Here is a 27,911-nt window from a genome sequence, read left to right as displayed (position 1 = left end):
GACCCAGCCTACCCCTTGATGCCATGGCTCATGAAGCCATACACAGGCAGCCTGGACAGTAGTCAGGAGCTGTTCAACTACAGGCTGAGCAAGTGCAGAATGGTGGTAGAATGTGCATTTGGCCGTTTAAAGGCGCGCTGGCGCACATTACTGACTCGCTCAGACCTCAGCCAAACCAATGTCCCCTTTGTTATTGCTGCTTGCTGTGTGCTCCACAATCTCTGTGAGAGTAGGGGGAGACCTTTATGGCGGGGTGGGAGGCTGAGGCAAATCACCTGGCCGCTGATTACGCGCAGCCAGACACCAGGGCGATTAGAAGAGCACACCACAGGAAGCAGTGTGCGCATCAGAGAAGCTTTGAAAACGAGTTTCATCACGGGCCAGGGTACGGTGTGACTGTTGTGTTTGTTTCCCTTGATGAACCCCCCCCCTTGATTGACTCATTCCCTGTAAGCAACCCACCCTCCCCTTCGATTACAGCTTGCTTAAGGAAATAAAGTCACTATCGTTTAAAAATCATGTATTCTTTATTAAAAAGTCATTATAAAAAGAGGGAGAGAACTGACAAGGTAGCCCGGGTGTGGTTTGGGAGGAGGATAGGAGGGAAGGAAAAGGCCACTAAAAAATTTCAAAGTAATGACAGCCTTTTGGTTGGGCTGTCCACGGGGGTGGAGTGGGCGGGTGCACGAAGCCTTCCCCCACGCGTTCTTACACGTCTGGGTGAGGAAGATATGGAACATGGTGAGGGTGAGGGTGGTTACACAGGGGCTGCAGCGGCACTCTGTGACCCTGCTGCTGTTCCTGAAGCTCCACCAGACGTCGGAGGATGTCAGTTTGATCGCAGCAGCCCCAGCGTTGCATGTTGCTGATCTTCCTGCCTACACTCTGATCTTCCTGCCGCCACCTCTCATCTCTCTCCTCTCCCCTCCTCCTATCCTCACGTTGGTCCCTCCTGTCCTCACGTTCACTGGCATCTTTCCTGTAATTTGATACCACGTCCTTCCACTCATTCAGATGAGCTCTTTCATTGCGGGTACTTCCATGATTTCCGAGAACATTTCGTCTCGTCTTTTTTTTTCCTCCGCCTTATCTGAGATAGCCTTCGGGATGGAGTAGGGAGGCTTGAAAAATTTGCAGCTGCATGAGGGAGGGAAAAAAGGGAGAGAAGTATTTAAAAAGATACATTTTACAGAACAATGCTTATACTCTTTCACGGTGAACAACACTATTCACCTTACATAGCACATGTGATTTCACTACAAGGTCGCATTTTGCATCTTAATATTGAGTGCCTGCGGCTCTGGTGTTAGAGATCTCACAGACGCAGGTCCGGGCAGCAGAATTCAGCTTGCATGCGGCCATGGTAAGCCATTGTCTTTCGGCTTCTGCAGCCTTCATATACACAGTGCCCTCCTTTCCCAAATACCAAGCAAAGCCCGTTCAGTGCTGCTTCTTTCCTGTTAACATGCAGCAGCAGAAACCCCCCCCATCCAATTCTCTGGGATGATCGCTTTACCCCTCCCCCACCGCGTGGCTGGTATCATGGAAGATCACTGCTAAACCCCCTTCCCCCCCACCGCGTGGCTGGTAGCAGGGAAGATCCCTGCTAGCCAAACAAAAAAAGCTCAGCGCCATCCCCCCCCTCCCCCCCCCCCCTGCTTGGCTACCTGCAAGGAAGGATTTCTTTTAAGCAACAGGCAAACAGCCCAGTAGGAATGGCCATCTCTGTCCCCTTAATTAAATTCCTGAATTTCAACCAGGTTACCATGAACGATATCACTCTCCTGAGGATAACACAGCGAGATAAAGAACGGATGTTGCTTGAATGCCAGCAATCACCGGGACCATACGCAGCTAGGCTTTGTCATGCAATGATACCAGATTACTTGCTACATGCATGGCGTGGTCAAGTGTCCTACCATGGAGGACGGAATAAGGCTGCCCTGCCCAGAAACCTTCTGCAAAGGCTTTTGGAGTACCTCCAGGAGAGCTTCATGGAGATGTCCCTGGAGGATTTCCGCTCCATCCCCAGACATGTTAACAGACTTTTCCAATAACTGTACTGGCCGCGAATGCATCCCAAGTCCTCAGGGCAAATCAATCATTAAAAAACGCTTGCTTTAAACCATGTTTTATATTTACAAAGGTACACTCACCAGAGGTCGCTTCCATGGCTTCATTGTCTGGGCTAGTGGCTTGGGAGGGCTGGGAGGGTAATTCCGTCTGGGTGAGAAAAAGCTCCTGGCTGTTGGGGAGAACGGAGTGCTGTGTGCTCTCTGCAAGCTCTCGTCCTCCTCTTCCTCCTCCTCATCTTCCCCGTCCGCAGAATCCTCAGCCATGGCTGAGATTACCACCCCCACCTCGGAATCCACGGACAGGGGTGGGGTAGTGGTGGCGGACCCCCTAGAATTGCATGCAGCTCAGCGTAGAAGCGGCATGTTTTCGGCCCTGCCCCGGACCTTCCGTTTGCTTCTTTGGTTTTCTGGTAGGCTTGTCTGAGCTCCTTAACTTTCACACGGCACTGCACTGAGTCCCTGGTGTGGCCTCTCTCCATCATGGCCTTGGAAATTTTTTCAAATTTTTTTCATTTCGTCTTTTGGAACGGAGTTCTGTTAGCACAGAATCCTCTCCCCATATAGCGATCAGATCCAGTACCTCCCGTGCGGTCCATGCTGGAGCTCTTTTTCATTCTCAGGAGACTGCATTGTTACCTGTGCTGATGAGCTCTGCATGGTCACCTCTGCTGGTGAGTTCTCCATGCTGGCCAAACAGGAAATGAAATTCAAAAGTTCGCGGGGCTTTTCCTGTCTACCTGACCAGTGCATCCAAGTTCAGATTGCTGTCCAGAGCAGTCACAGTGGTGCACTTAGGGATACCACCCGGAGGCCAATACCGTCGATTTGCGGCCACACTAACCCTAATCCAATATGGTAATACCGATTTCAGCGCTACTCCTCTCGTCGGGGAGGAGTACAGAAACCGATTTAAAGAGCCCTTTATATCGATATAAAGGGCCTCGTTGTGTGGACGGATACAGCATTAAATCGGTTTAACTCTGCTGAAATCGGTATAAACGCATCGTGTAGACCAGGCCTAAGTCTGAAAATCCAAGCCTTCTGAAAGAAGCAGTTTTTTGACTAATACTCTACTTGGATATGCACTTTGTTCCCATGATTGTTCTTTGCCTGCAGCACTAGGTTGTTTACTTTCTCTACACTGATCTCTTGTTCGGTGTGTGGGAGGTAACATGCCTTGCAACTAGGTTAATTTGATAAAAACTTTTGGTGTCCTGCTTTAATGATGTTGTTAGAAGTTAATGTAATATTCAGTAAAGTATTTGACTGTAAGTTCCCAGGACTATAGGATGTTGCTTCTTGTGGAGCCATAATATGCTATTAAGCATGTTAGAGGCTTGATTGTGTACCAGAGGGAAGAATTGCAGTGGAGGGTTGTTTGTCATCCAGGAAGAAGGCTGCTGTTCTTACTCCCCCATCCTGGATGGAATGTTTATCTTTCCCATAGCCCTTTCTAAGGAGGACAAGGTTAAGTGCTGTTTATATCTGATATTAAGTACACTTCTGTAATATATCAACATGCCCTCAGTTCCTAGATGTGTCTGACATTAATGTAGGCTTGAAAGCTGATAGTGGAAATGGGAAGAGAGGTCCATAATTATGAAAAACAAGATGATTTCTTAATATACCTGCTCCAGTTAAGTTCTTATTTCTGAAAGATTTTCTCAAAGGTCAAGCAGCCATCTTCTGGTCACAACTAGTTTTATTTCTCTTTAGGAAAAAATGGGTTCTAAGGAATGCATGTTTAACAGAAAACAATATGGAAAGTTCCCTACATAACCCTTTAAAGGAAATGTATATTGGTTTTTGTTTGTTTGCTACAGCTGGGGTTAGGAAGTCAGGACTCCTGAATTCTGTTTGTGAATCTGATTCACTGCGTGGCTTTTGATAGGCTATTTAACCTTTCAGCATAATGAGTCATTTAACCTTCCCAAAGTTGTTTGAAAAGTGGTTTGAGATCCCTGAATAAAAAGCACTAAAAACTGTGAAATATAATCAGTGCATAAAAAATTAGTCTTCAAAATGTCTCGTAGAGAGCAACATTTAGCATTATGATTGCTGTGAAGCGCACAACCGTATACAGTGCTAATATCTAGTGCTCCAGATGACTGAGTACACAATGGAAAGATCATCTATTATTTAGAGAAGCAGCTGTATTCTTCATGTGTTCACTTGTTGCATACTAAAATTGGATAACTAGCTTGCATGTTGCAATATTGCACTGGTAGTACTGTATGTGCTGTGTCAACATAGTCAACTTAAGTTTTATATAGCAGTGGTTATTTCATCATGGTATCATTTCATATACAATTACCCTTCAAAAATACTAGTCATGGTAAGTGCTTACTCATATCTTCAGAAAATGTTGAACTTCAAAAACCATCAGGTAAGTGTTTTAAATAGCACTGAGTCATTTTTATATCTGAAGTGAGGTGCTGTTTTGGCTAAATTTCATGAGGAGTCTTAAGCCTGTTTTATATGTGTGAGACATACATAATCAGATTGTAATTAGGTTTTTAATTTTTTTGTTTTTAATTATTTAACATATACTCTTGTACAATAAAGATGCACTTCTAGTATTTAATAGGAATTAATTGTGGTTTGTGGAGATTGGGAAAGAGGTAGTAGAAGACACCATATATTATTACTTTTTATTGTATGTTTGTTTGTTTTTAAGGAAGTGGTTGAGTACTATGCCAGGGATGAAAATTCACTGGACAGATGGAAGAAACCTTCAGTGATTGAGAAATTGAAGGTACTACAAAGTGAATGTTTGCCTGAGTATTGCAGTGATGATGGAAATGAAGGAGTTGATCCAATTGCCTTAGCAAATATTACCTAGAGTAGTTAACCTTTTAGATAATCATGTTTGTCTTATGCATATAAAATACAATAAGCTTTTAAAAAGGAAATGCTGTTTAAAAATACACGTGGTAATACAGTATTTCCCAAGCTTTTGAAAGCTCAGGAAAATAAAACCATTTGTGCCCCTTACAATCCTGCCATATGGTGATCTTGTGATAATTGGGCCTACACATTTACCCTAATTGTGAACTCAACTCCAAGAAGTGAGCATGATTTTATAAGATGTTACAATAACCCATAACAACAAATGCTGATGGGGAAAGATACAAAAGTGAGACAGATTGAATTAGTCCAAACAAAAAAGCCTACTGATACAACTCAAGGACTGTGTTAAGATCATGCTTGGTAAACAAGAGATGAGGGGAACCAGAAATCATTGAACCAAAATGGTGTGTCAGAAAATAGGCCTAATTGGTGAACAAAATGAGAGGTTGGGCTGTTCCACCCATCACTCTTTTTTGGAAGAGACTTTGGGAGGAAAAATTGGCTGCTGAAGTGAGATTCACCATCATAGCTGTCACCCCTGCCATCTCTTGGGTCCCTGGAGCCTCTTCATCTTAATCCCTGAGAAATGTCCTAACCAGATCAGGCCAGAGAGAGGGAGCCAGATGACATTGCCATCTCTGCTGGCTCTAGCCAAATCCCAGTTGTCATCTGCAGTGTGAGACTTTCTCACCCCATCCCCCAAGTCCTTTTCCTTCTTTGCCTTATTTCATCTCTTTCTTAACTCTCTCCTTTTTCCTTCTGTCTGATAAGAGTCTGACTTAGCTGGCCAAGACTGCATATTTCACCATACGTCTGTAAGCCTGTGACAGTGGCTGATAACACTGTGTGCTGTACCTGTATTTTTCCAGCAGTGAGGTTGCAAGTGACTCGACATCAGAGACAGAAGATGCATTTTCTCTCTTTGCTATTTCTTTTCTATGTGTCTGTCTTGTTTATCTTCTTAGGAAATGGGATCAGACTTTAATAACAGCCATGCCAGCTCCAGCTCATCTCAACTAACTTCTCATTTTTCCCCAAAAAGAAGAGTTATTACTATCTTAAAAACTGTCAAACAAGGGTTATTTTTTTCTTTTAAAGACACTCTCCAGCGAAAGAGAAAGGGAATAAGCATTGTTCTTGAAATGAAAGCCTTACTTTACATTCCAAATGCTGTAACTGGTTTTCCTGCTTTTCTATATCTTTAATAAAAGCTTAAAAGGATTTAAATGGTGTGTTTGCCAGGGTACTAAGCATGCTGAGGTCTCTGTATATCTAATCTGAAACCTTGTTTAAGGTTTGTTTAGCCCAGGTACTGCATCTAGACTTTTTTACAGTCTTACACAGTATGAGTGACGTCTCAGAGCAGATTGTGTTGATCTTTATATTAGTTCTTCATCTCCTTTCTTACATGCTTTGAGCAGTGGAATAGTTAACAACACCGATAGAATTTTTTAAAAAAGAGAAGTGAGACTGGAGAAGAAGTAGGAGACCTGTCTGAGGGCTTGTCTACACTGCAAAGTTGTTGACAAAACTTTTGTCTGTCACGGGTACTTAAAGCCGCCCCCCCGCCCCCCCAAAAGGCAAAAGTTTTGCCGATGCAAGTGGCAGTATGAACGCGGCTTTGTCTGCAGGAATGCTCTCCTGCTGCTCGCGGGGCTGGAATTATTTTGTCGGCAGCCTTGTTGCTAAAAGCTGCATAGTGTAGACAAGCCTTGAGCCTTTCCCTTCCTTCCTTCCCTTCCCTTCCCTTCCCCACCCCAGCACATATGCAGGCGCGTGCGCGCGCGCACACACACACACACACACACTTTAGAAAATGCTGTGCTTATACTTGCAACTGTTTTAATTATTACGTTGACATGAGTAGAATTCACCTCATACATTGCTAATCTATATGCCAGTTCTATATTTTTAATAAAGCTTAAATAAAGCATTCACAGTGTCTTTAGGGGGCACCCTGATCCCATGAGAAGGGAGGCCCTGCGGCACTGTGGAGAGAGAGGGAGAGCTCCTTTCTTTCGTTGTCCTGGGATTGGAGCATACCATCACAAAACAGCATAGTGTTGTACAGGGGTGATGTGTGCTGAAACAGTTACCCATCTCCTCATTCAAATAGCATAGATTCCAAAAACACAAAAGGAAAACAATATACTACCATGCAAACCAGAACACACGCATGCATGTGCACACGGTGAGTTATCACCGTTCTAGCCAGAATACTTCATGGAGCAGGCAGATTTTTTTAACAGTTCTTTTCAAGGAGTGTGTGGAAGCTTGGCATATGCTACCTGGGTGGTTATTCTGGGCTAATGTGGTAGAAACCCTGGAGTTCAGGAGTAGGTGAAGGAAACAAAGAAAGGGAGAGAGCGTATGAGAGAGATTGAGAGAGATGTACACATGGAAAAAGTTAGGGAGAGCTTGAGTGTGAGGGGGAAGCCCCAACATTATGCCAAAAAATGGAATATAGAGACTCGGGAAAGGAGAACTGTAGTTGGCACAACAAGATTGACTAGAGGGAGGTGAGATGGTTACTGAATCATCATGTAATCTCAGAATAAAGATTCATTGTGTATTGGTCTTATGTCTTCTGACAGGAAATGGCCAAAGCAGAGGGTCTGTGGAACCTCTTCCTGCCAGCCATCAGTGGTCTGAGTCAGGTTGATTATGCATTAATTGCAGAGGAGACAGGAAAATGCTTCTTTGCCCCAGAAATTTTCAATTGTCATGCACCAGGTTAGCAAACCTCCCCCCATCCCATTCCTTAGCCACAATTTTGTGAACATTTTATGATGTACGAACTATGTATTGCAAAAAGAAACATTCTGATTTCTCCCAGATACTGGAAACATGGAGGTCCTGCATTTGTATGGGTCTGAAGAGCAAAAGAAACAGTGGCTTGAGCCTCTTCTTCAAGGGAAAATTAGTTCTTGCTTCTGCATGACAGGTAAATGTTTCTGCAATTGAAAACTGCCCCCCCCCCTCCCGTGTATGTTTCACAGCAGTGCAGAGAGGTGCAGAAACACAAGCTATTGTGTTAATACCTTTTGCATTCCACCATTGCTTTGAACCTCTCTATGTGCTATCGACAGCCAGAAGGTCTAATTCTGCAAGATGCTAAGATCCTTAGTCCCCATAGTTACAGCAGGTGCCATTTCTCGTAGTTAAAATTAATAATAATCTATTTGCTATAAGAATACCTTCACTCTTGCTTTTTTATTAATAGCCAAACAAAATTTCTATGCAAACAGGACATACAGTAAACTTACCCTCCTTTGTAAAGTGCATTGAGATCACTGATGGAACACACTGTAAATATGCTAAATATTATACCACTTTAGCAGCTAATAATGCTTATGTAATATTTCAAATATCAATGACAGTCCATCTGCAAATATTTCTTGTTTGTGAAGTGTAATATAGAAAATCACTACCAAAATGTGATGCACTTCCTGCATAGCAATTGTTTATCATTTCTTTTGGGTTTACATTGTCCGTTATGGTCAAAATTTTCAAACCCGGGTGCCTGAAATTATCTTCTCAGTGAAAATTGCTGGTGGTCAGCACACCTCTGGGAAAACTGGCACTTTTGATACAGGAGAATATCTTTAGGTGCCCAAGTTTGGAAATTTTGATCCACAGGTTTAGGGCCAAATCCTGCAAAGTGCTAAGTGCCTCCTGCAAGTCAGCAGGAGTTTAGATAACCCTGCATCTTGGAGGATAGGATATAATATCTCTTATTGCTGTGTTCCCAAAGGAGAAGAAGTGTTTTCACCTAAGATTTGGAAGGAAACAGAATATTGATGAAGCAGACTGAAGGGAGGTTCCAAACAGCAGAAGCTGCAAAGGAAAGGCTGTCGCTCTATCAGTGATAACATTCTGTGAAGAACTCCAGGGTCACTGGCTTTAGGAGGATGTAGAGAAAGAGAAGAACCCAGATTTTCTCCCTTGTTCTGCCCTCTTGTAGTGCAAAGGGGCCAGAAAGAATCTGACTCTCCAGCTGAGAATTCTTTTGGCATGAGGGTGTTCTCAGATGGCATAGAGTTTATACAATCCCGCCCTATCCTAAAATAGGGTTTGCCTGTATCTGGCACTCACCAATTATTCCTGGGACCAGCTTGAGAATTAAGGAATCTTACCTGGCTCCTTGACTGTACTTTGCCTCCAGCAATGACTGGAATGAACAGAAAATCTGAGCCAAGGTCTGTGAGATAAAAAATGCTTGGTCCAGAAGTGTTGAGAGGTTATTAGAGAGCATAGTGTCAGTGTTTTCTGCTTTAGCCTTGAATTACACTTTTTATCCCCGTCTCTTTTACCTTCTCTCCAGTTTTTTATTTTTGATGTTTCTATAAGCAAAACCAAAAGTAATTGTAATCCCCTCCCATAATATATGAATAATGGATCTAACTGCAAAACCACTGTACATGCTCATAAATGTGCTTTGTACAGAGCCTGATGTTGCTTCGAGTGATGCCACCAACATAGAATGCAGCATTCAGCGAGATGGAGATAGCTATGTAATCAATGGCAAGAAATGGTGGAGCAGTGGTAAGTAAAAAGCTCATCATTGTAGAACAATGAATTTATGCTCAAATTCCTTCTAAACACGGTGAAACAAAAATAATTTGCACTCCAGTTCTGAGAATTTCAAGTGTCTCTTCAGTGACCAGGGTGCTGGATTGTAAAATAGTGGGGAAGTGATATTCAGGCTTGGTTTTAATACATGAAGCCAAACCTTAATTCTGTTAAGGGTGTGTGCTGTTGTTTTACCCTTTTAGTCTTTTTTGACCCTTTTTAAACTCTTCCAGAAGCTACTTAGCTGACACATTGAGCTGTATCTTTCCATCAGATGACCCATGTATTTTGAGCTATGTCTGGAGGCTTTCTTCATATTTGGCAGCTCGTGCATGGAATGGGGTTACTATGGAGGGCTATATGAGTGATTATTTTAAGTCATGCTTCCCTGGCTGTTTCTTTAGACTAGGCTTTGGTGTTGATGCATTAATCCTGGTCTGAACACTTCCCGTCTCACTTCCTAGCTAGTTTTATAAGCTGGTGCATAAATGGTGAATATCCTTGAAGCTACAGTGCAAAAACTTTGTTACTCATTTAAATGCTTTGGTAAAGACTATGAATCCCAGCCTTGAGTTTTGTTTCTGCCCCCAAGTATGCAACATATGTGAACATCATTTGTTGCTGTATGTCTTCCCTTAGAAACCAAGATATGGTAGTTAAATGTACCAGGATATAACACATTAATTCAATTACACTTTCAACATCACTGCAAAGGTCTCGAAACTAAGGCCTCGCTCTTCCTTTTGCTGATACAAGCTGGTTCTGCCTCCCAGGACCGTGTACCCCAGACCCTGTGCCCTGCAGCTACAACATGGATATTCTTATCTTGAGTCTCTCTATTCAGTGCTATAGGGCACAACTGCTTTCCAAGATCCTACCCTCAGAGCATCTGTATCTCCACAGCCTGGTCTGGAAGCAGTTAATTGGTGTGATTTGAAAATATTGTACAGGGGATCACAAGGTGAATCACACAATGACAAAAATTATTCCTGTCCTTGATAGCTGGGGAGGGATAAAGGAATTCTGCTGTCCCTGCACTAGTCTTTCTAGCCTTAAATTAGCATAGACAATGTACAGTAATGTACTATAAGAACATTTTAACTCATCCATTCAAAAAAGAAAAAAAGCATTAATGTAAAATGTATCCTAAATTACTGCAAAGTAACTGAAGCAATGACAGTGCTATGATTTACTATGATTTAAAGTAGCAGTTCCAAGCTCATAGGAAAAAAAGATAATTTTCTTTTTGCAGACTTTCCAGAAATACATATGCTAAATACTATATTTTAATATAGAGTAATGCAATTCTAGTTTACATAAATCATTTATATTGTAGGCTTCACTGTTGTATTTTGTAAAGTTAGCATCTAATCCCAGGAGATTCTGATAATGAATTCCCAATAAAAACAACTACATTGCATTTAAATAACTGTTACTATATTTCTAGAAAATCTGAAAACAGAAAAACATCAGTCAATGGGACCTGAGGGCACTCAGCATCTTGCAGGGCAGGGCCACAAATATAGTGTAGTGATATCTATACTAACAGTAATTGGAATGGAGCTTGAGTGTTACCTGTGTGTGTGTGTGTAGGGGGGAGGGGGAGCTATATAGTGAGATGCATCCACAGAGTTTGCAAATACACCTCTACCTCAATATAACGCCGTCCTTGGGAGCCAAAAAATCTTACTGTGTTATAGGTGAAACCATGTTATATAGAACTTACTTTGATCTACCAGAGTGAGCAGCCCCCCTCTTCCCCCGGAGCACTGCTTTACCGTGTTATATTCAAATTCGCATTATATCAAGATAGAGGTGTAGCTCTAATAATTTACTAATACAGTTTGACCTGCAATATCTAGAATCGCCAGTAGATGGAGGACTCTGTGTAGACCTAATACTTCAGGGACTGAAGTGGAAAGGACGCTTGGCATATTTGTCACCTTCCAAAATGAGATTGTCACTGGTTGATAGCTGCTGTTATCTCAACATAAAGAAGAAGATTGTCTCTTGTCTTCTCTTTAATGTTACATAGGTTTTTACACTCCATAAGTTTAAACTTACAAAACATGCCTGATGATTTCTTGTATACATATTGTTAGTCTGAACATGTAACTCACACGTCTCAAAATAGAGAGACCAGGTGGGGGAGGTAATATCTTTAACTGGTCCAACTTCTCTTGGTGAGAGAGACAGACAAGCTTTCATAGAGCTCTTCTTCAGATCAAAATAGAGTGCATTTGGGGCCTATCCAAAGCCCATTGTAATCAATGGAAAGACTCCCATTCACTTCAGCGGGCTTTAAATGGGCTCTATATTGGAGTCCAGTGATTACTTGAAGTGTTTGTTTTTGGAACACCTTTTGAAATGCAAGTTGCTTGAAACAGTTTAATTTTTCAACTGATCACAAATACAAAAAGTGTGGCAGAGATTTTTACTTCTCCATATATAATAAATCTAATAAAAGCAAGGACATAATTAAAACCAGAAGTGAATACATCAGGGCCACCATTTTACAGTATCACTTTATTTATTTGTTTATAGATAGTAACTACCACAGCATCTACTTCATGTGGAAATGCCAGGCCCCTTGTGTGGAAGTTGCCTTAGAGCGCTTTCTTCAGTATAGACTTAAATTCTTGTTAATATATCGATTACACTGCTTTTAAAATACACAGGGCCAGCTCCTCTGTAAATCATGGAGGTATGCCAATATATGCCAGTCAAGAGTCTAGCCCACAATACATGCATATTACAGATGAAGAACAATATCTATATCAATGCCTGTTAGTTTCACTAGAGTGAGGCTTTATCAGTATAAATAAAGTTATTTTATTTATATATATTTTTTAAAAACTCTCAAAATTAGATACTGGGCATAACACTGATTAGTTTCATAATACCAACACCTCCGTTTTAGCATGTCACTAGTAAAACTGACTGGCAAAACTGTCTTGCAGCAGCACAGGCAATGATCTGTTGAATAATGGTTTAGTTTCCCTACACTGGGGACCACAAAGCCGGCCTTTCATCTTTTGCCTACGTACATACACCTCGACCCTGATAGAGCGTGACCCAATATAACATGAATTCGGATATAACGCGGTAAAGCAGTGCTCCGGGAGGGCGGGGCTGTGCACTCCGGTGGATCAAAGCAAGTTAGATATAACGCAGTTTCACTGATAATGTGGTAAGATTTTTTGGCTCCTGAGGACAGTGTTATATCGAGGTAAAGGTGTATCTATCCTCCTCCTCTCGTGAGCCCACTCAGTTTCCTGCTCTAGCGTCCTCATTTTTTGTGTTTTCCGTTCTTCCTAAGGCAGGGAGCTTATGTTGTAACCAAATGACCACAGGGATGAAGTCACGGAATTTTCTGACTGATTAGCCACCTTCCTTAATTCAGTGGGCCTGCATTCATTACCTTATTTTCTGCATCAAATACATATGAATGTCTTGAGACTGTTGTAATGTGGGATGTGTAGCCAATTAGATCCACCTTTGTTACCAAAATCATCCTCGCAGTGAAACTCATGTAAACAGATTGCAGAGAGTACTCAGTTTCCTTCTATTCTTTAAACTCTTAAATGTAACAATTATATAGACAATTTTTTAAATTGTCAATCTTCTAGCTATCACAGGCCAGTACTTTTAATCTCACTAATTCCTTCCTTAAGGACCATGACTATCCACTCCTGAACTATTGATTATAAATATGCTCTCTTGCTTCAGCCAGTTATTTATAGTCTGTGTGCTAAAGCTACAGAGATTGGTGCCTGAAGTGCACCTGCAAAATATCCATAAAGGCATACAATGCATACAAATCAAAACTAATTTTCTGTAACATTATAGGGCTACGTGTTCCAAATTAGGTCATAAGTGTCATCTGCAAAATGTAAGACATTTTCATTGCTGATTGTTACATCAGTTCCCAAAGCATTTTATAGAGGTCACTGGAAATGTGAATTGCCTTCCAGGAAATGACCAAAATGAAGCTCTGAGTAATCTCACATGAATATGGATTTAAAACCAAAGATTTGACATGTGCATGTAATAGGAAATAGGACTCATTGCAATCTAGTGCAAGCAGAATATAATTAAAAGGCATTCTGTATTGTTGCAGAAAAGGAACTCTTTTAAACATGCCACACATATTTGGAATCATAAGACACTGGACCATAGTTTACTGTTTGCTGCTGCCTCTGTGAAATACCAGAGATGAACTATTTCCTCAGCTCAAGCCTCACAGGCCATTTGTGAAGTGACAACTAAGGAAAAACAGAGTTGCAATTTCACACAAATATTTAAAATCAATAGGAAGACCTGAAACAGTTTTGAGAAGCAACTCTGGAAGGTTACATTTTAAAGGGCTGAACATTATTAACTCTGGGGTACAAAATTCAGTGCCATCATGTTTTTTTTTAACGTATTAAGTATATATTTGTTGTGATTAGCATATCGGTATGTAGTCCATTCACTCCTCATCTAATTAATGGCTTAGCACTGTGACCCTTTAAATCTCACTTTTCTCAAGCGCTCAAGCTGAACTCTGTTTCTGTTGTTTCCATTACCTTTACTATATGGTTTTTGGTCTTATTCTATTTTGAATTTCTTTGCAACATCTTGGCTGTTCATGTGTCAGAACATCACTTCAGATTTGACTTGCAGAGTAACATGGATGTTTAAGTTTAATCAAAGTGGAAATAGCTCTCAGATGCATTATAATTGTTCCCGTCTGTTACACTGGTTAGAGACGGTGCTACAACTGCTATATAGTAAAGCTACTTGTTTCTTCTGTGTGGCCGGCACAATTCATAGAAATCTCTTCGGTTGGTAAATTGCGACTTCTCCTCCAATATCCCAAATTTTTGGCGATTTTCGTAATGTGCATTTTAAAAGAGTCTCCCATAAAGACGTACAAGATTGGGTTTAGGCAGCTGTGAAACAAGGCTATACTCTTAGTTATTTGGAGGGCAACATCTATGGTTTTACTCATGTCACAGTCTGTAATCAGCAAGTAGATGACATCTATGGCTCGCCAGAACTTGACTATATTGTAAGGCAGCTGAGTGACAATGAAAACAGCCACTACTGTCAGCAGAACTTTGAGGGGCCTAGATTTTTGAACGTTTGGAGACCTAAAGAATGCTCTGGCAATAGCTGAGTAGCAGGTCAGCATGACGAGGAAGGGTAACACAAACACTAGCGTAACTTCCAGGATTTGAATGGTTGCTTTAAGGAGTGTTCCCAGGTCCACTGGAAATACAGGAAAGCATCCATACCGGTCACCGTTTTTCTTGACTGTGTTAAAAATCAGTTCAGGAATGCTCAACAAAATGGCAGCCAGCCAGACACAGATACAAGTTACGCTGCATTGCTTTCCACCTCTTTGGTGACTTTGGGGTTTGGAAACGGCATTATATCTATCCACACTGATACAAGCCAAAAACTGCATGCTAGAGCTGAAGTTCATGGTGTATAAAGCAGAAGTGACCTTGCACATGATGTTTCCAAGCATCCATCCGCTGACTGCATTTGCAGCCCAGAAAGGGAGGGTGAATAGCAGTAACAGATCAGCAATTGCCAAGTTGATGATATAAACATCTGTCTTAGTCTTTGGTTTCTTGCAGTAGGCATAGATTGCCACCACTAAGGAATTTCCTGCAATTCCCACAATGAAAGCCAGTGAATAAAACACAGGTAGGAACAATTTAGTAAAATTTCTCACCTCCTCCTTTTCACAAAGCATTTCAAACTGAGTGTAGTCAAAGGTGAAGTTTGATTCACCATTGTCCTCATAATAGTCCATTGAGGTATTTTCACCCAACCCCATGGCAAAAGCTACAAGACAAAAAATGAATCTAAGTTGATTGCATGTTTAAAGATTGTCAGTGGGCCCTAGAACACGTTAGGGTTTGTATAAAGATCTAAGCTAAATACAAATAAAAACTAACACTATGTATACATTTGAAAATAGTAAGATACTACCCCAAACAAACTATACATCTACAGCTGCTCAGGGCAAGGGCCCGTGTCTTCCTATCTGTTTATACAGCACCTAGCACATCTGAGCAAAACAATCCTGGCTTAGGGTGCTACCACAATACATACACTGAGAAGGAGAGCTAACTGTTTGAAACTGAGAGGCAGACATTGCTAAAGGGTGCCTGCAGTTGTATATTTCAGCTCTGTGTGTGTGTGTGTGTGTGTGTGTGAGATTTGTCAGATGCAAGTCTGCTGCTTATGGAGGGTGTCTACTTAAAAACAGTAAAGCAGAATTGGCCCCAGTTCTGGCCATTTTGAGTTCACTGGTGCTCTGCACCTACGCAGATCTGTTTTCAGGACTGATAGTCTGGGTATGTCTCCACAGCAAAAGCTAGCCTACCTAAGATAGCTTTAATCCAGCTAATGCACATAACAATCACAGTGAGGACAGTGCAATGCAGGCTTCAGAACCAGCTCGCAAACAGAGTACATATGCAGGGCTGCACGGTCTTTACTACTCTTGTTAGCTGCGCCAGATGTATTCACAGTTGCTTGGGTAGGCTAGCTGTTGCACAGCTTTTGCTGTGGAGACATACCCTCTGAGGCAGTCTCAGTCCTAAGGGAAGAAAGGAAGCCACCTATTAGTTTTCCCAGTATACTATGCACAGACAATTTTGTATCTCGTGAGAATTTTTAAAAGGCAGCAAAATAGTTCAAAACCAAAAACTTTAGTAATTTCCAAGAGTTATGCTGACAGATTTTCTTAATGATTAAGTGCAAGTATATGTTCTGAATAATCTCATCATTAGATTTTTATTGCCCTTTAATACGATAGTTTAGAAGATCCTCTCTCCAGTCTGCATCTTGTAGACAATTCACTTATTACACTTTTCCCTGTATCCTATTCCCAGTTCCTAAAACTATGTGGAATTTCAGCAAATGAGTAATTCTATCTAATGTAAAAAGAGACTGTGAGATCCTGTAATGGTCTATTATCTGGAAATAAACTGGACTAATGCTAGCCAAGAGCAGAAATCTGCTGAATAGAGAAAACACATTTTCTCTGTTGCAGTGTTTCTGAATATTACTGTGTTAAAGTTATTGAAAACAGATGCTAAACTGATATCTGGCGCTGCCAGTCGGCTTTTTGAAACTTGAAAAACCGCATACAACTTTGACTGTCTCTAAAGGAAACATCTGCCAAATCCTTACTCAGAATATTTATCTGAAAATCTTTTTTAAATGGCTTCTTTCTACAAATAGAAGTTAAATTGTTATTAATGTCATGTGCAAGGTATCAGTGTGTGGTTAATCAAGTTGGAAACTTGAATTTTAAAAAAAAATTGAGAAATGTTAACATTTTCATTTGATACTTGTGTCCAAAAATTATTTCCTTGCCTGGTCATGAAACTGCTCTCAAATTAATAAATGCTGGTTATTTAATATTCATGTTTTGTTTTTAATCCTTAACCTCTTGGAATTTTTCAACCAACATTTCAATAGATTTCCTACTCTGGACTTTACATGAGAATTAATTTTTCTTCATATAAGTCTGTCTTGTATGGTATTACTGCATTGTGAAGTATACAGTATAGAAGATAAAGGGATTCTATTCATTTTTATTTTGTTTGGCAAGGGATACTACTATATATATTCTACCACTGGCAGTTTCTATCAATCAGATGTTTCAACAACAATAATATTTTTGCAGTTACGTAGCGCGTTCATTGGAAGAATTCAAAGGTGGGAATTAGTATTCCCATTTTACCAGAAAGGAAATGGAGATCCAGGAGATTAAGGCAATTGTCTAACATTAGACAGAAAATTAGATATATAATCTAGGTCTCCTGACTCCGTGCTCTAAACATTAGAGCTCATCTGGAAATGATTAATAGAAGAGGATTATTAGCAGATTTTCTTAAGGGCTCATAAAAAGGGAATTTAAACAGTTCCAGGAAAAGTGACTCTCTGACATTTTTGTTAATGCATCATAAAGCAGAGAAGCTTGTAGGGTGAGGCATGTTCAGATACCTGATATAGTTTTGGGTGAGCTGAATTCTGTATTAAATATTTGCCTGATGCGGCACAGTGCCTATTTGTCCCTAAAACTAATATTTCTTATTCTTGAGCAACGTTTCTATTCATAGACATGCATTGTATCTAGTATGAATATAATATACATATTTGCACATCTTATAAAAATTACAGAAGTTACCTTTTGGGTATGAATTCAATATTACTCTGCGTGTGTGGGTAGGCAGCGCTCTGTATGGGGTTGTATGCGATTAAATATGCATAGTGAGAAATGTACAGATTTTTTCCTTCCCATTCTCCCCCTGGCTTTGACTTTACTGTACCACTTGAGCACAAATCTATCACTAATGAATTATTTAATGTGACTTTCAGAATTGGAAGTGATTACTTGGTTCAATGAAATCCTTAACTCTGTAAAACAAACTTCAATAACATTCACCAAGAGCAAAATCGCCAGTCCTTCTAGCTACAAACAGACTCAGTATTACACTTAGTGTACAGCTAAGTAAATAATAACATTTTAAAAAGAGAGAACTGACCTGTTTTTTTTGTCAGCAGTCCGGTAGCAGAAGCTGAAGTTTGGAAGTTGCACAGTGGAATGTTCAGTTCTGGTGTGACTCACCCTGATCTTCATCCTCTTTCCTGCATCACGCCCTTAAAGTGAACCCAATTGTACTTTCATTTTAATTTTCCTGTAAAAATCCTGCTTTCCTGGAAGTCAGTTATCACTTGTGAGCTTGAGTAACAAGTTTGCTATTTATGTGCGTGTTTAAACCAGAACAGCAGAGTTCTCTGGAAAATCAGCTGGTGGCATTGAACTTGTTTAGGTATGATTATCTAAAAGGGATAGGTGAACATTTGAATCTTTACTGCAATACACTAGAATAATAATTCTGTATTTGAAGCATCCCATCTGTGATGCATTGTGCACAAAATTAAAAACAAACTTAACTCACTTCTTAAATTATGAAAGAAATAAAAACAGATTTGTTACAGGAGGAACCTTTTGGAGAGGTTAACAATGGGGGTGCTGTACTTTTTTTGGCTGTCTACAATATTTGACATACAAAGGTGAATGTTTCCAGTGGGTCCCCACTTCTACAATTTATTAAGGGATAGTAGGGGATGCTTTATTGGTTCTTTCAGTTTGGCCGTGTGCAAGATCGAATAAAGCCAGAAGGCTGGTATGCAAATACAGGGGAGTCGCATCTTACGCGGGGGCTAGGTTCTGAAGTCAGCGCTTAAGGCAAAAATGACGTATAGTCAAATGCTCATTGAGTGGAATGACGGGTGGAATCACCCACACTACAGGTACAGTATTTAAATTGTTATTTTTCTCTTTTGTTTTTGTTTTACTGAGCGCGTATAGTTAAAATCATGTAAGTTAAATGCGCCTATGTTGCGACTCCACTGTAGTGGAAAAGCCAGTGATATGTTATCTTCCAGGACTGAGGATCAGATCTAATGCCCAAAGAAAGAATTCTCAGGCCCTGATGGGCAATGGGTGAGGCCCTGAATGAGGCTGGAGTGTTATTAATATTTAATTATTTCTATGGTATCTGAGATGACGTGCCAGTTTCCACAAACATAAACTGACAATGTTCTTGCCCAGAAATGTTTATAATCTAATTTAATCATGACCCCACAAGTAATGTATCAGTTAACAATAGTGAGAAAGACAGATTTATTCAGTTAGGAGGTTGTGTGCAGTGTTTTGATTGTCGACATTCTAGCAGATTGTGTGTTCTCAAGAGTTTACAAAACAAGAGGGTCTTGCCCAGATTAGTTTATCTGGCCAACCTCATGACAGTGACACTGCTCTTTTGTGTATATACAACATCAGTGGCTTCCCACACACTTTGACAGATTTTATTCTGCCCCGTCATTTTGTATCCTGTAGCAGTTCAGTATTTTACAGTAAATGGCATACAGGATGCCAGACAGAGAAAGCAGGCCAGGGTTTTGCTTTTTGGTACAATGGATAATTAGTAGCACCTGCCATGTTCTGCCTGTGCTGAAATCAGTGTAATGTGTATAGGTTCCATTTTGCAAAATGGAAGGCTAGAGCCAGGTGTAGCAAACATTGTTTCAAGTCTTTTGGTCTGATTTGTACAGCATAGAAAGAAAAATAGGAGGAGAGTGGAATTTCCAGCTTTCAGAGAGAGTCCTACTGTAACAACATGTTGCTTGTCTATAGGGCCTTTCACCTGAGACATCAAAGCACTTGACTCAAGGAGGAGGAGATTTAAGAAGGAGGAGATTTTTTTTAAAGGCTCTTAGGCACCTAACTCCAGTTGACTTTCAACACAGACATTTCAGACAAGGAGTGCCGTTGCTTAAGGGTCTGATCCAAATCCCCCTGAAATCACCAGGAGTTTCTTGGATCAGAGCCTAAGAATGCACAATACCACTAGACAACCAGTTTAGGACCAAGAAAGAAAACTGTCATGTCCATTTGAAACTGCAAGGAGAAGATAGCAATGAGAGTTGATATTTATTGGAAGGGAGGCTTAGTTCAGTGGCTTGAGCATTGGCCTGCTAAACCCAGGGTTGTGAGTTCAATCCTTGAGGGGGGGCATTTAGGGAACTGGGGTAAAAATCAGTCTGGGGATTGGCCTATAATCTTCTGTGGTCCCTTCCAACCCTGATAGTCTATGATTCTAAAATGGTGTTGTTAGCAATGTTACTGGCCAATAGGCAGACTCTGGAAAAATCTTGATTTGACAGATTATGTGTTTGATGTCCCAAAAGGTGGAAGCTGGAGTTCCACCATGCTCGAACTCTTCAGACTCAGCTTTGGAAGATGTAGGGTAGAGCCCCTTTCCCAGGCAGGGGAGAGAAAGTATAATATAACCTTTAGGGTTTAAAAAGCAGTAGCACACTTGAAATAAATAAATAAGGCAGGGGGGGCTTTTAAGGAGTGGAGTAAATTTTAAAATGATACTGAACTTTGTTTAGCTTAGCGGGTGTGACAGGCTGTTTTTGACTAAGTACAGGAGAGCTCTGCGTGGGCGCTGCTTGTTGCCTTTGCTAAAAAGCTGAGTGTACAGCAGCATCAAAAATAAAGCCAGCAGCCACTCCTTGCCTCCAAAACATAACCAGCCACATAAACCAAGCCCAACTGGCACTTCATCCCTCATATATGCTAGCCCTTGTTATGCTCCGTGTTTCCTAACAACCTGGGGAAATAGTTCAGCCTTGCAGCATGACCTAAAGATTAACAAATTTGGACTATTTTGAAGGAGAAGGCGAGAGGAGCAATATTCAGGACCCCTCAATGAGAACAACTTGAGACCAGCTCACTCTCTGACTCTGACAGGCCTGCAGCTCAGATGCCTCTGCTGACTGCTCATGGCAGGGTGGCACAGAAAAGGAGGTACTCTCTCAAACATACAAATCACAAGACAGGATAAATCAAAACCAACACCTTATAACTGAAGATCAGGCAGCCAGGGCAATTCACAGAGCACCGATGGCATCTTTTTGGGGCAACAAACTCTGTTTAATAACAGAGCTGCGAGATTCTGCACCAATTTCAGTTTCGGGGTTGAATTCAGCCATGCCAAACCCATGAAAAAAATGCAGAAATTGGACTTGTTTTTGGCTTAATTGGCTTATGAATTGCTTGTTGGCTAGTTTTTGGTTTTTAGCTTGTTGCTTGTTGTAGCTTGTTGCTGCTGCTTTTTTGCGGGGGGCGGGGATCGGTTCCTGGCAGGCAGGGGTAAAGGTAGTCAGGGGTGCACTGCAGCTGGCCCACCACAGTCTCACCATGCCGGGTGGAATCTAGTCAGATAGAGTGTTGGGGTTCTTAAGGATTGGCTTGTTTTGGCCTTGTTTTGAAATGGGATTAGGCTGATTTTTGGCTTATTGTGGAAGTCAGGGTGCTTATTTTCTGCGTGAAAGTGGGCAACTGTGGTTGAATTATAGCTGATCCAAGTTTTTTGCCCTAACACTGGGGTAGTGCACCACTTTTTTGTTTGTTTTCTTTATGATAGAAGAGGATAACACCACCTCCTCTCTGGGGCTTTTCTGTTGTTAATTTTATCCCTCTTGATTTACTTTACTTTCAGAAAGATCAGCTGGTGGCATTGGTCTCTCCTGGTTTTGCTGGGGGGCCACTGGGACGTGTTTAGTGTGAGGTCTATCACCTTAACAGTGTGTGTGTGGGGGGAAACAACAAGCGGGTTTTTTTTAGTTAGTTTCTTTAAAAAAAAATATAACATTCTGGCCTTCTTTATATATCATGAAGAAGCAAAAGAAGGCCAATGTTTGTTCCTTCGCAGACCTCCCACAAAAGGTAGACCAGATCCAGTATATTGCAATAATCTACTCTTGAGTTGATGTAGGCACAGATCACAGTAGCAAGGCCCATAACTGAGGGAAACTACCACAAATTCATAGTCAGATCAGGGGGAAGGGGTGGAACCTTTCCTGAAACTAACAGCACTTGGGGCTCTAACCCCCCACCCCCCAGATTGTGAGCTCTAGCTACATATAATTGGCAACCATCCTCAGGAACAACAACGGAATAATTCTCACTGTGACTTCTGATTGCTTCTCTTCCACACACCCATGCTCCCCCTGTCCCCTTGTACAACCTATTCAGCAATACCTTGTACTTATCTGGATTGAGCTTCAAGCAGTTAGCTCTCATCCATGCTTCAGTCTCCCTCAAACACTGAATAAGGCATTTATCAGCAGTGCCTGGGTGGGATGAGATAAAAATATAGAGTTGGGTGTCAACAACTTATCAAAAGCACCACAGCCCATGCTTACTGACTAACCCTCTTAGTCGTTGGCTCATATTGAACAAGAGGGGACACAGGTTGGAATCCAGTGGAACTACACCTGACAGCACTTTTAGGAGAAAGCCTAACACCACCCTCAGCCTGTTACCCAAGAGCAGCTCTGCACACTGTAGCTACTACCTACAGGACTGTCAATAACACCTTTTCATCAATGGCCTTGAAGGTAGCCAATAGATCAATAAATATCGGCATGGATACACAATCTTTGTTAGCAGGAGAAGGTAATCTAGAAGTCCACAGTGCAGTCTGTGGCACATTTGGGTCTATACCCAGAGCAACCAGGGTCAAGGATATTCTTGGCATCTAAATACCAAGAGTTGGCTTGCTCTAACCGTCTCTATAACCTGAACCCAGAAGGAAAGAGTAGGTGCTGGACAATACATAACCAGATTGTAAGTATCAAACTTTGGCTTCTTGAGCAAGGGTCTCACAGCTGCTTCCTTAAGAGAAGCGGACACATATTCTCTCTTAAGGGAAGAGTTGATACTCTTCATCAGCAATGGACTCATTTTATCTCTTTTTTAAGTGCAATTGAGTAAAAGTAGGTAATTATGAACATGCATTTCTTTAGTTTGGAACCACACACAGGGAATTTAGAGTAGTATCACAGAAAAAACAGAGTTGACCATAATCAGCTAACATGTTTTTAAATACCTTTATCTCTGTTCTGCATAAGATGCCACGGAGTGTTTAAAAACATATTAACTAACATGGCTAACCAGACCTCATTTTCCAAGTCTTGACAGAGTTATAATCTAAACATTTTGGCCAACTTCTGAAGAAATAAAAATAAGGACAGCTAATTAGAATTTGGCTAATATACATATTGAAATGTACTTGCAGTCAGCATTCAAAGTCTGCTATTCCCATTTGTTGAACATTGGGTTTCCTGCAGTCTTACTATTAATTCCTGCCAAAATGGCAGTCCCAGCTTCTCTGAGTTCTGTTTTTGTTTAATAAAATGTAATAAATACTAAATTGGTTTGTAAACAAGATTGAATTTCGGACTTGCAGAAGCACATGAGTCTTCTTTTTGTCTCACCCTGGAACAGAGATCTCTCTCTGATTCTTACAGTTCTTTTCTAGGATGGAAAAAATCATATGATTATCAGACCTTTTGACTTTTGAGGGTGGGAAAAAATGGAAAGCAGTTTTTCCCTCTTTCCATGAGGAATGGGAAACTCTGCTTATGTTGAAAACTCTGGCTTCCTGTGCACCATAGGCCACAGAACCTCATCCACCCATTCCTGTGATAATCACACAATCTCTGGCTGAGTAACTGAAGTCCTCAAATCATGATTTATGGACTTTAAAAGTTACAGAAAATCCACTATTTACTCTAGTTCAAGCCAGCAAGTGACCCATGGTCCATGCTGCAGAGGAAAGTGAAAAAGGCCCAGGGCCTCTGAGACTGGGCGAAAGTTCCATCCTGACCCCAAATATGGTGATCAGTTAGACCCTGAGCCTGTCAGCAAGGCTCATCAGCCAGACACGTGATAAAGAATTCACTGTAGTAACTCAGAGCCCTCCCCATCTAGTGTCCCATCACCGGCCACTGGAGATATTTTCTACTAGCTGTTGCAGATGGACCACATGCCACCGTCCCTTCATACTGTCCCCTCCATAAACTTACCAAGCTCAATCTTGAAGCCAGTTAGGTTTTTTTTGCCCCCATTGCTCTCCTTGGAAGGCTGTTCCAGAACTTCACTCCTCTCTGATGGTTAGAAATTTGTCTAATTTCATGCCTAAATTTGTTGATGGCCAGTTTATAACCATTTGTTCTTGTGCCACCATTGGCTCTTAACTTAAATGACTCCTCTCCCTTCTCATAGACATCCTGTGATTGACCAGTACACCCAGGTCTTTCTCCTGCTTGGTTGCTTCCAACCGATATGTCCCTAGCTTATAGCAAAAATTCAAGTTATTAGTCCCTAAATGGATGACCTTGCACTTTGCAATATTAAATTTCATCCCATTTCTATTGCTCTAGGTTTCAAGGTCATCCAAATCTTCTTGTATGATGTTCCAGTCTTCCTCCTGTATTGGCAATATCTCCCAACTTTTGGTCATCCTCAAATTTTATTAGGACATTCCCACTTCTTGTGCCAAGCTCATTAATGGAAATGTTAAATAAGATTGGTCCCAAGACTGGTCCTAGAGGAACTGCCTTAATAACCTCCCTCTAGCCTGACAGTTCACCTTTCAGTATGACCCGTTGTAGTTTCCTCTATAACCAGTTCCTTACCCACCTTTCAATTCTCATATTAATCCCCATCTTCTCCAATTTAACTAACAATTTCCCCTGTGGAACTGTATCAAATGCCTTACTGAAATCCAGATTAAATCTATTGCATTTCCTTTGTCTGGAAAACCTGTTATCTTTTCAAAGAAGGAGAACAAGTTGGTCTGCCACCACCTACTTTTTGTAAAACCATGTTGCATTTTATCCCAAATATCATTTACCTCTATGTCCATAACTACTTTCTCTTTCAAAATGTGTTCTAAGACCCTGAACACAATTGAGGTCAAATGAACCTGTAGTTTCCTGGATCACTTTATTTCCCTTTTTGAAAAATAGGTACTATATTATTAATTGTTCAGTCATAGAATATGACCACCGAGTTTACGGATTCATTAAAAATCCTTGCTGATGGGCTTGCAACTTCATGTGCCAATTCCTTTAATATTCTTGGATGGTAAATCTCTCCTCCCCACCCCCATTTGGTCCCATTAAATTGAGTTTGATTTCCACTTTGGATTTGGTAATTTCTGCTTCCAAATATGCATTTCCATTAACCACCCTGCCACTACTCCAAGCTCCTCATTACCCTTATTTAAAACTGAGGCAAAGTATTTGTTTAGGTGCTGGGCCATGCCTAGATAATCTTTAATCTCCACCCCATCCTCAGGGTTTAACAGTCACACTTCTTCTTTTCTTTACATTTATATGGCTAAAGAATCTTTTACTATTGGTTTTAATTTCCTATTCCTAGGTCTAACTCTCCTTGGATTTTGGCAGTTCTCAATTTATCCTTAAACTTTCTGACCTCTAACAGGTAGCTTTCCTTGCTGATCTATCCCGTCTTCTATTCCTTGTAAGCTTTCTGTTTTCTCTTAATAATTGGTTTGAGATGCTTGTTCATCCAGTCTGGTCTGAAACCCTTCCCTATGAATTTTTCCCCCTTGCTCGGGATGCAGGCTCCAGGTGGTTTCTGCAAGTTTTTGACTTAAACTAATTCCAAGCTTCCTCCACATTCAGATTCTTGAGTTCTTCAGTCTAGTCCACTTTTCCAGCTACTTCTCTTAATTTTTTAAAGTTTATCCTTTTGAAATCAAGGACCTTAGTTGCCGACCAATTTTTGTCTATCCTTCCATTTAGTTTAAACTGAATTAGCTCATGATCACTCAAACCAAGGCTGCCCTCTACAACCAGTTCTTCTATGAAGTCCTTGATATTTACCAATACTAAATCTAAAATGACATCATATTTTGTTGGTTTGGTGACCATTTGGTGAAGAAATCTGTAAGCTATCACATCTAGGAGTATAGTATCACTTGTCCTGCAATCTATAGCTGGGAAATTAAAGTCTTCCACAATTACACAATTCCTGGTAGTGTTGATTTCTTTAAAAATATTAAATAGGTCTCTCTTCATGTTCAGAACAGATTCTCGGGGGTCTGTAGCATACTCCAAGCACTATCCTCATAGAGCCTCTTTCTTCTCCAAAGTGATTTTGACCCAACCAGATTGTTTTATCTTTCTATCACTTTTAATTTTTTTACAGTCTATCTTGTCATTAATATACAATGCTACTCCACCACCTTTGTCTTTATTTCTGTCTTTCTTTAGCAGTACATACCCTTCAATACCTGTACTTCAGTCATGATAATTATTCCACCATGTTTCTGTTATTGCTATTATATCTGTTTTCACCTCCTGCACCGGTCATTCTAGTTTTTCCATTTTGTTATCCAGACTTCTTACATTGGTGTACATATATCTTAGTTGTTGTTGCTTGGCTTTGCCCAGATTCCTCTCTCTATTAGGTATGGTCATTCTACTGCCATATTGCCTACTTGACTGTTAGTGCCAATACCAGTGACATTCCTTTTGGTGTCCATTCTTCAACCCTCTATTGTTCCATTCTTCATTGCTGTATTCTGTCTTACTTGATTTTCCTCCTGCTCAGCATTAGAATCAGGCATGGAGATTACATGAGCATCTCCCAACTGTCTACTCCTAATTCCTAGTTGAAAGCTGTTTTAATCAGTTGTGCCAGCCTCCATCCCAGCACTCTGTTTTCCTCTCTATTCAGGAGGAATCCATCCCATGAAAACAGTCCTCTATTTGTGAATTCCACCCAGTGGTCGAACATCCCAAAGCCCTTCTTATAGCTCCATTGCCTGAGCCATCTGTTGATCATCATAATCTGGTCTTACCTTCACTCTCCTCCTCTAAGGACAGAGAGAATACTATTAAAGGTCACCTGAGCCTCCATTTCTTTAATGTCTTCCCCAGCCAGGCATAGTCTCCCTTGATGCATTCCAGTGAGAATCCAGCAGTGTCTTTGTCTTTCATGTGGGAACAAATCAGTGGGTACTTTCCTCATCCCATTAGAATCCTTTTAAGCCTCAGGTTCACATCCTATATCTTAGCTCCTGGCAAACAGCATACCCATCTGTTTGCTGGATCAGCTCTGGTGACAGGCCTGTCTGTTCCTCTTAGTAGGGAGTCCCCAGTCATGTAGACCTGCCTCTTCCCAATGTTAGTGTAATTCTCTGGCCTTCCTCCTTTTGTTCCTTCTGGCTGCAAGTCCTATGTCTTTTGTTCTCACTTGCAATCTTCTGAGAGTCATCCTGTATCCTCCTGGGACTCCAAGCTTTGGCTATCTCCACTGATTCTTCCCCTCTGCTTCTCTCCTTTGCCCTCCCACCTTCTGTTACTACCTTCCATGTCCATTCATTTTCCAAGTCAGCAAACCTGTTCCTCAGCTCATCTGTTCAAATCCCCTTTAAAAGGTAGTTTCTGCCTGCATCTCCCAACTTAGATCTTTTCTTCCATCAGATCTATCACGCAGCACTTCATACAAACAAAGCACCTATGAAGTACCTGCTCCAGGATAATGTACATCCCACAGCTTCCACATCCAGTCATCTTCGTTGTCTCTTCCATTCCTTGGATCACTACCATTGCTACCTCTGTGGCTGTCATAGCCTTCCTGCCTAAAGTCCTGTCAATGAGAAGAAAAGCACATGCACGCACGCAAGCCTTCCCCCCCTTCCAATCTCTCGCCTCAGACTCCCCCATTTTCAGCACTGTTTGCTGGCTCCTGTGTGCTGCACCCAAGATTGGGATATTTCCTTTTCTCCGTGCCATTGTGCTATTGATTTATAAGATCTGACCAGATGTCTTGTTTCAGTGCTGAACCATGCACTAACTTAAAAATGAAAAGTTTTTCTAATTGTTGGACTATACGATTATTGAGTCATAGAAACTTTTTTCCTAGTTTTTTTTTTAATGTGACAGTGATGCAGTTTAAAATGATTTTCAGTTATTTAAATAATAATTCCAGAAAGTCACATTTTGTCC

At 41.0% G+C, this 27,911-nt stretch overlaps 2 protein-coding genes across 9 annotated transcripts in view; one reads left to right on the top strand and one right to left on the bottom strand.

The window, feature by feature from the left end:
• Positions 1–27,911, top strand: part of ACAD11 (acyl-CoA dehydrogenase family member 11) — a 58,850-nt gene that overhangs the window by 18,068 nt on the left and 12,871 nt on the right. For all 3 annotated transcript variants that reach the window (XM_032805868.2, XM_032805871.2, XM_075062515.1), the window contains exons 10-13: positions 4,753–4,830; positions 7,520–7,658; positions 7,762–7,869; positions 9,372–9,470. In XM_032805868.2, coding sequence (XP_032661759.1) covers positions 4,753–4,830; positions 7,520–7,658; positions 7,762–7,869; positions 9,372–9,470 — 424 coding nt within the window. The remainder of the gene's footprint in view (positions 1–4,752; positions 4,831–7,519; positions 7,659–7,761; positions 7,870–9,371; positions 9,471–27,911) is intronic.
• Positions 931–18,255, bottom strand: ACKR4 (atypical chemokine receptor 4). 6 transcript variants are annotated; one of them, XM_075062519.1, is made up of 5 exons: positions 18,053–18,255; positions 15,880–16,095; positions 15,223–15,335; positions 9,062–9,126; positions 931–1,137 (listed from the first exon to the last, which is right to left on the bottom strand). In XM_075062519.1, exons 2-5 carry the CDS (start codon positions 15,908–15,910, stop codon positions 1,011–1,013), a joined length of 336 nt encoding a protein of 111 aa, XP_074918620.1. In that variant the 5' UTR covers positions 15,911–16,095; positions 18,053–18,255; the 3' UTR covers positions 931–1,010. The 6 variants fall into 6 exon arrangements, 4 of the variants coding, with proteins under 4 accessions (XP_074918620.1, XP_074918619.1, XP_032661768.1 ...); XR_012655237.1 differs by lacking the exons at positions 15,880–16,095; positions 18,053–18,255 and adding an exon at positions 2,157–2,760 and having other exon boundaries at positions 15,223–15,310; XM_075062518.1 differs by lacking the exons at positions 931–1,137; positions 9,062–9,126 and having other exon boundaries at positions 11,918–15,748; positions 15,821–16,095; positions 18,053–18,226.

The sequence above is a fragment of the Chelonoidis abingdonii genome, chromosome 2, assembly GCF_003597395.2.
Source record: "Chelonoidis abingdonii isolate Lonesome George chromosome 2, CheloAbing_2.0, whole genome shotgun sequence".
NCBI lineage: Eukaryota > Metazoa > Chordata > Testudines > Testudinidae > Chelonoidis > Chelonoidis abingdonii.
Note: the sequence above shows the minus strand (reverse complement) of the source record. Positions and strands in the feature narration are given on the sequence as shown.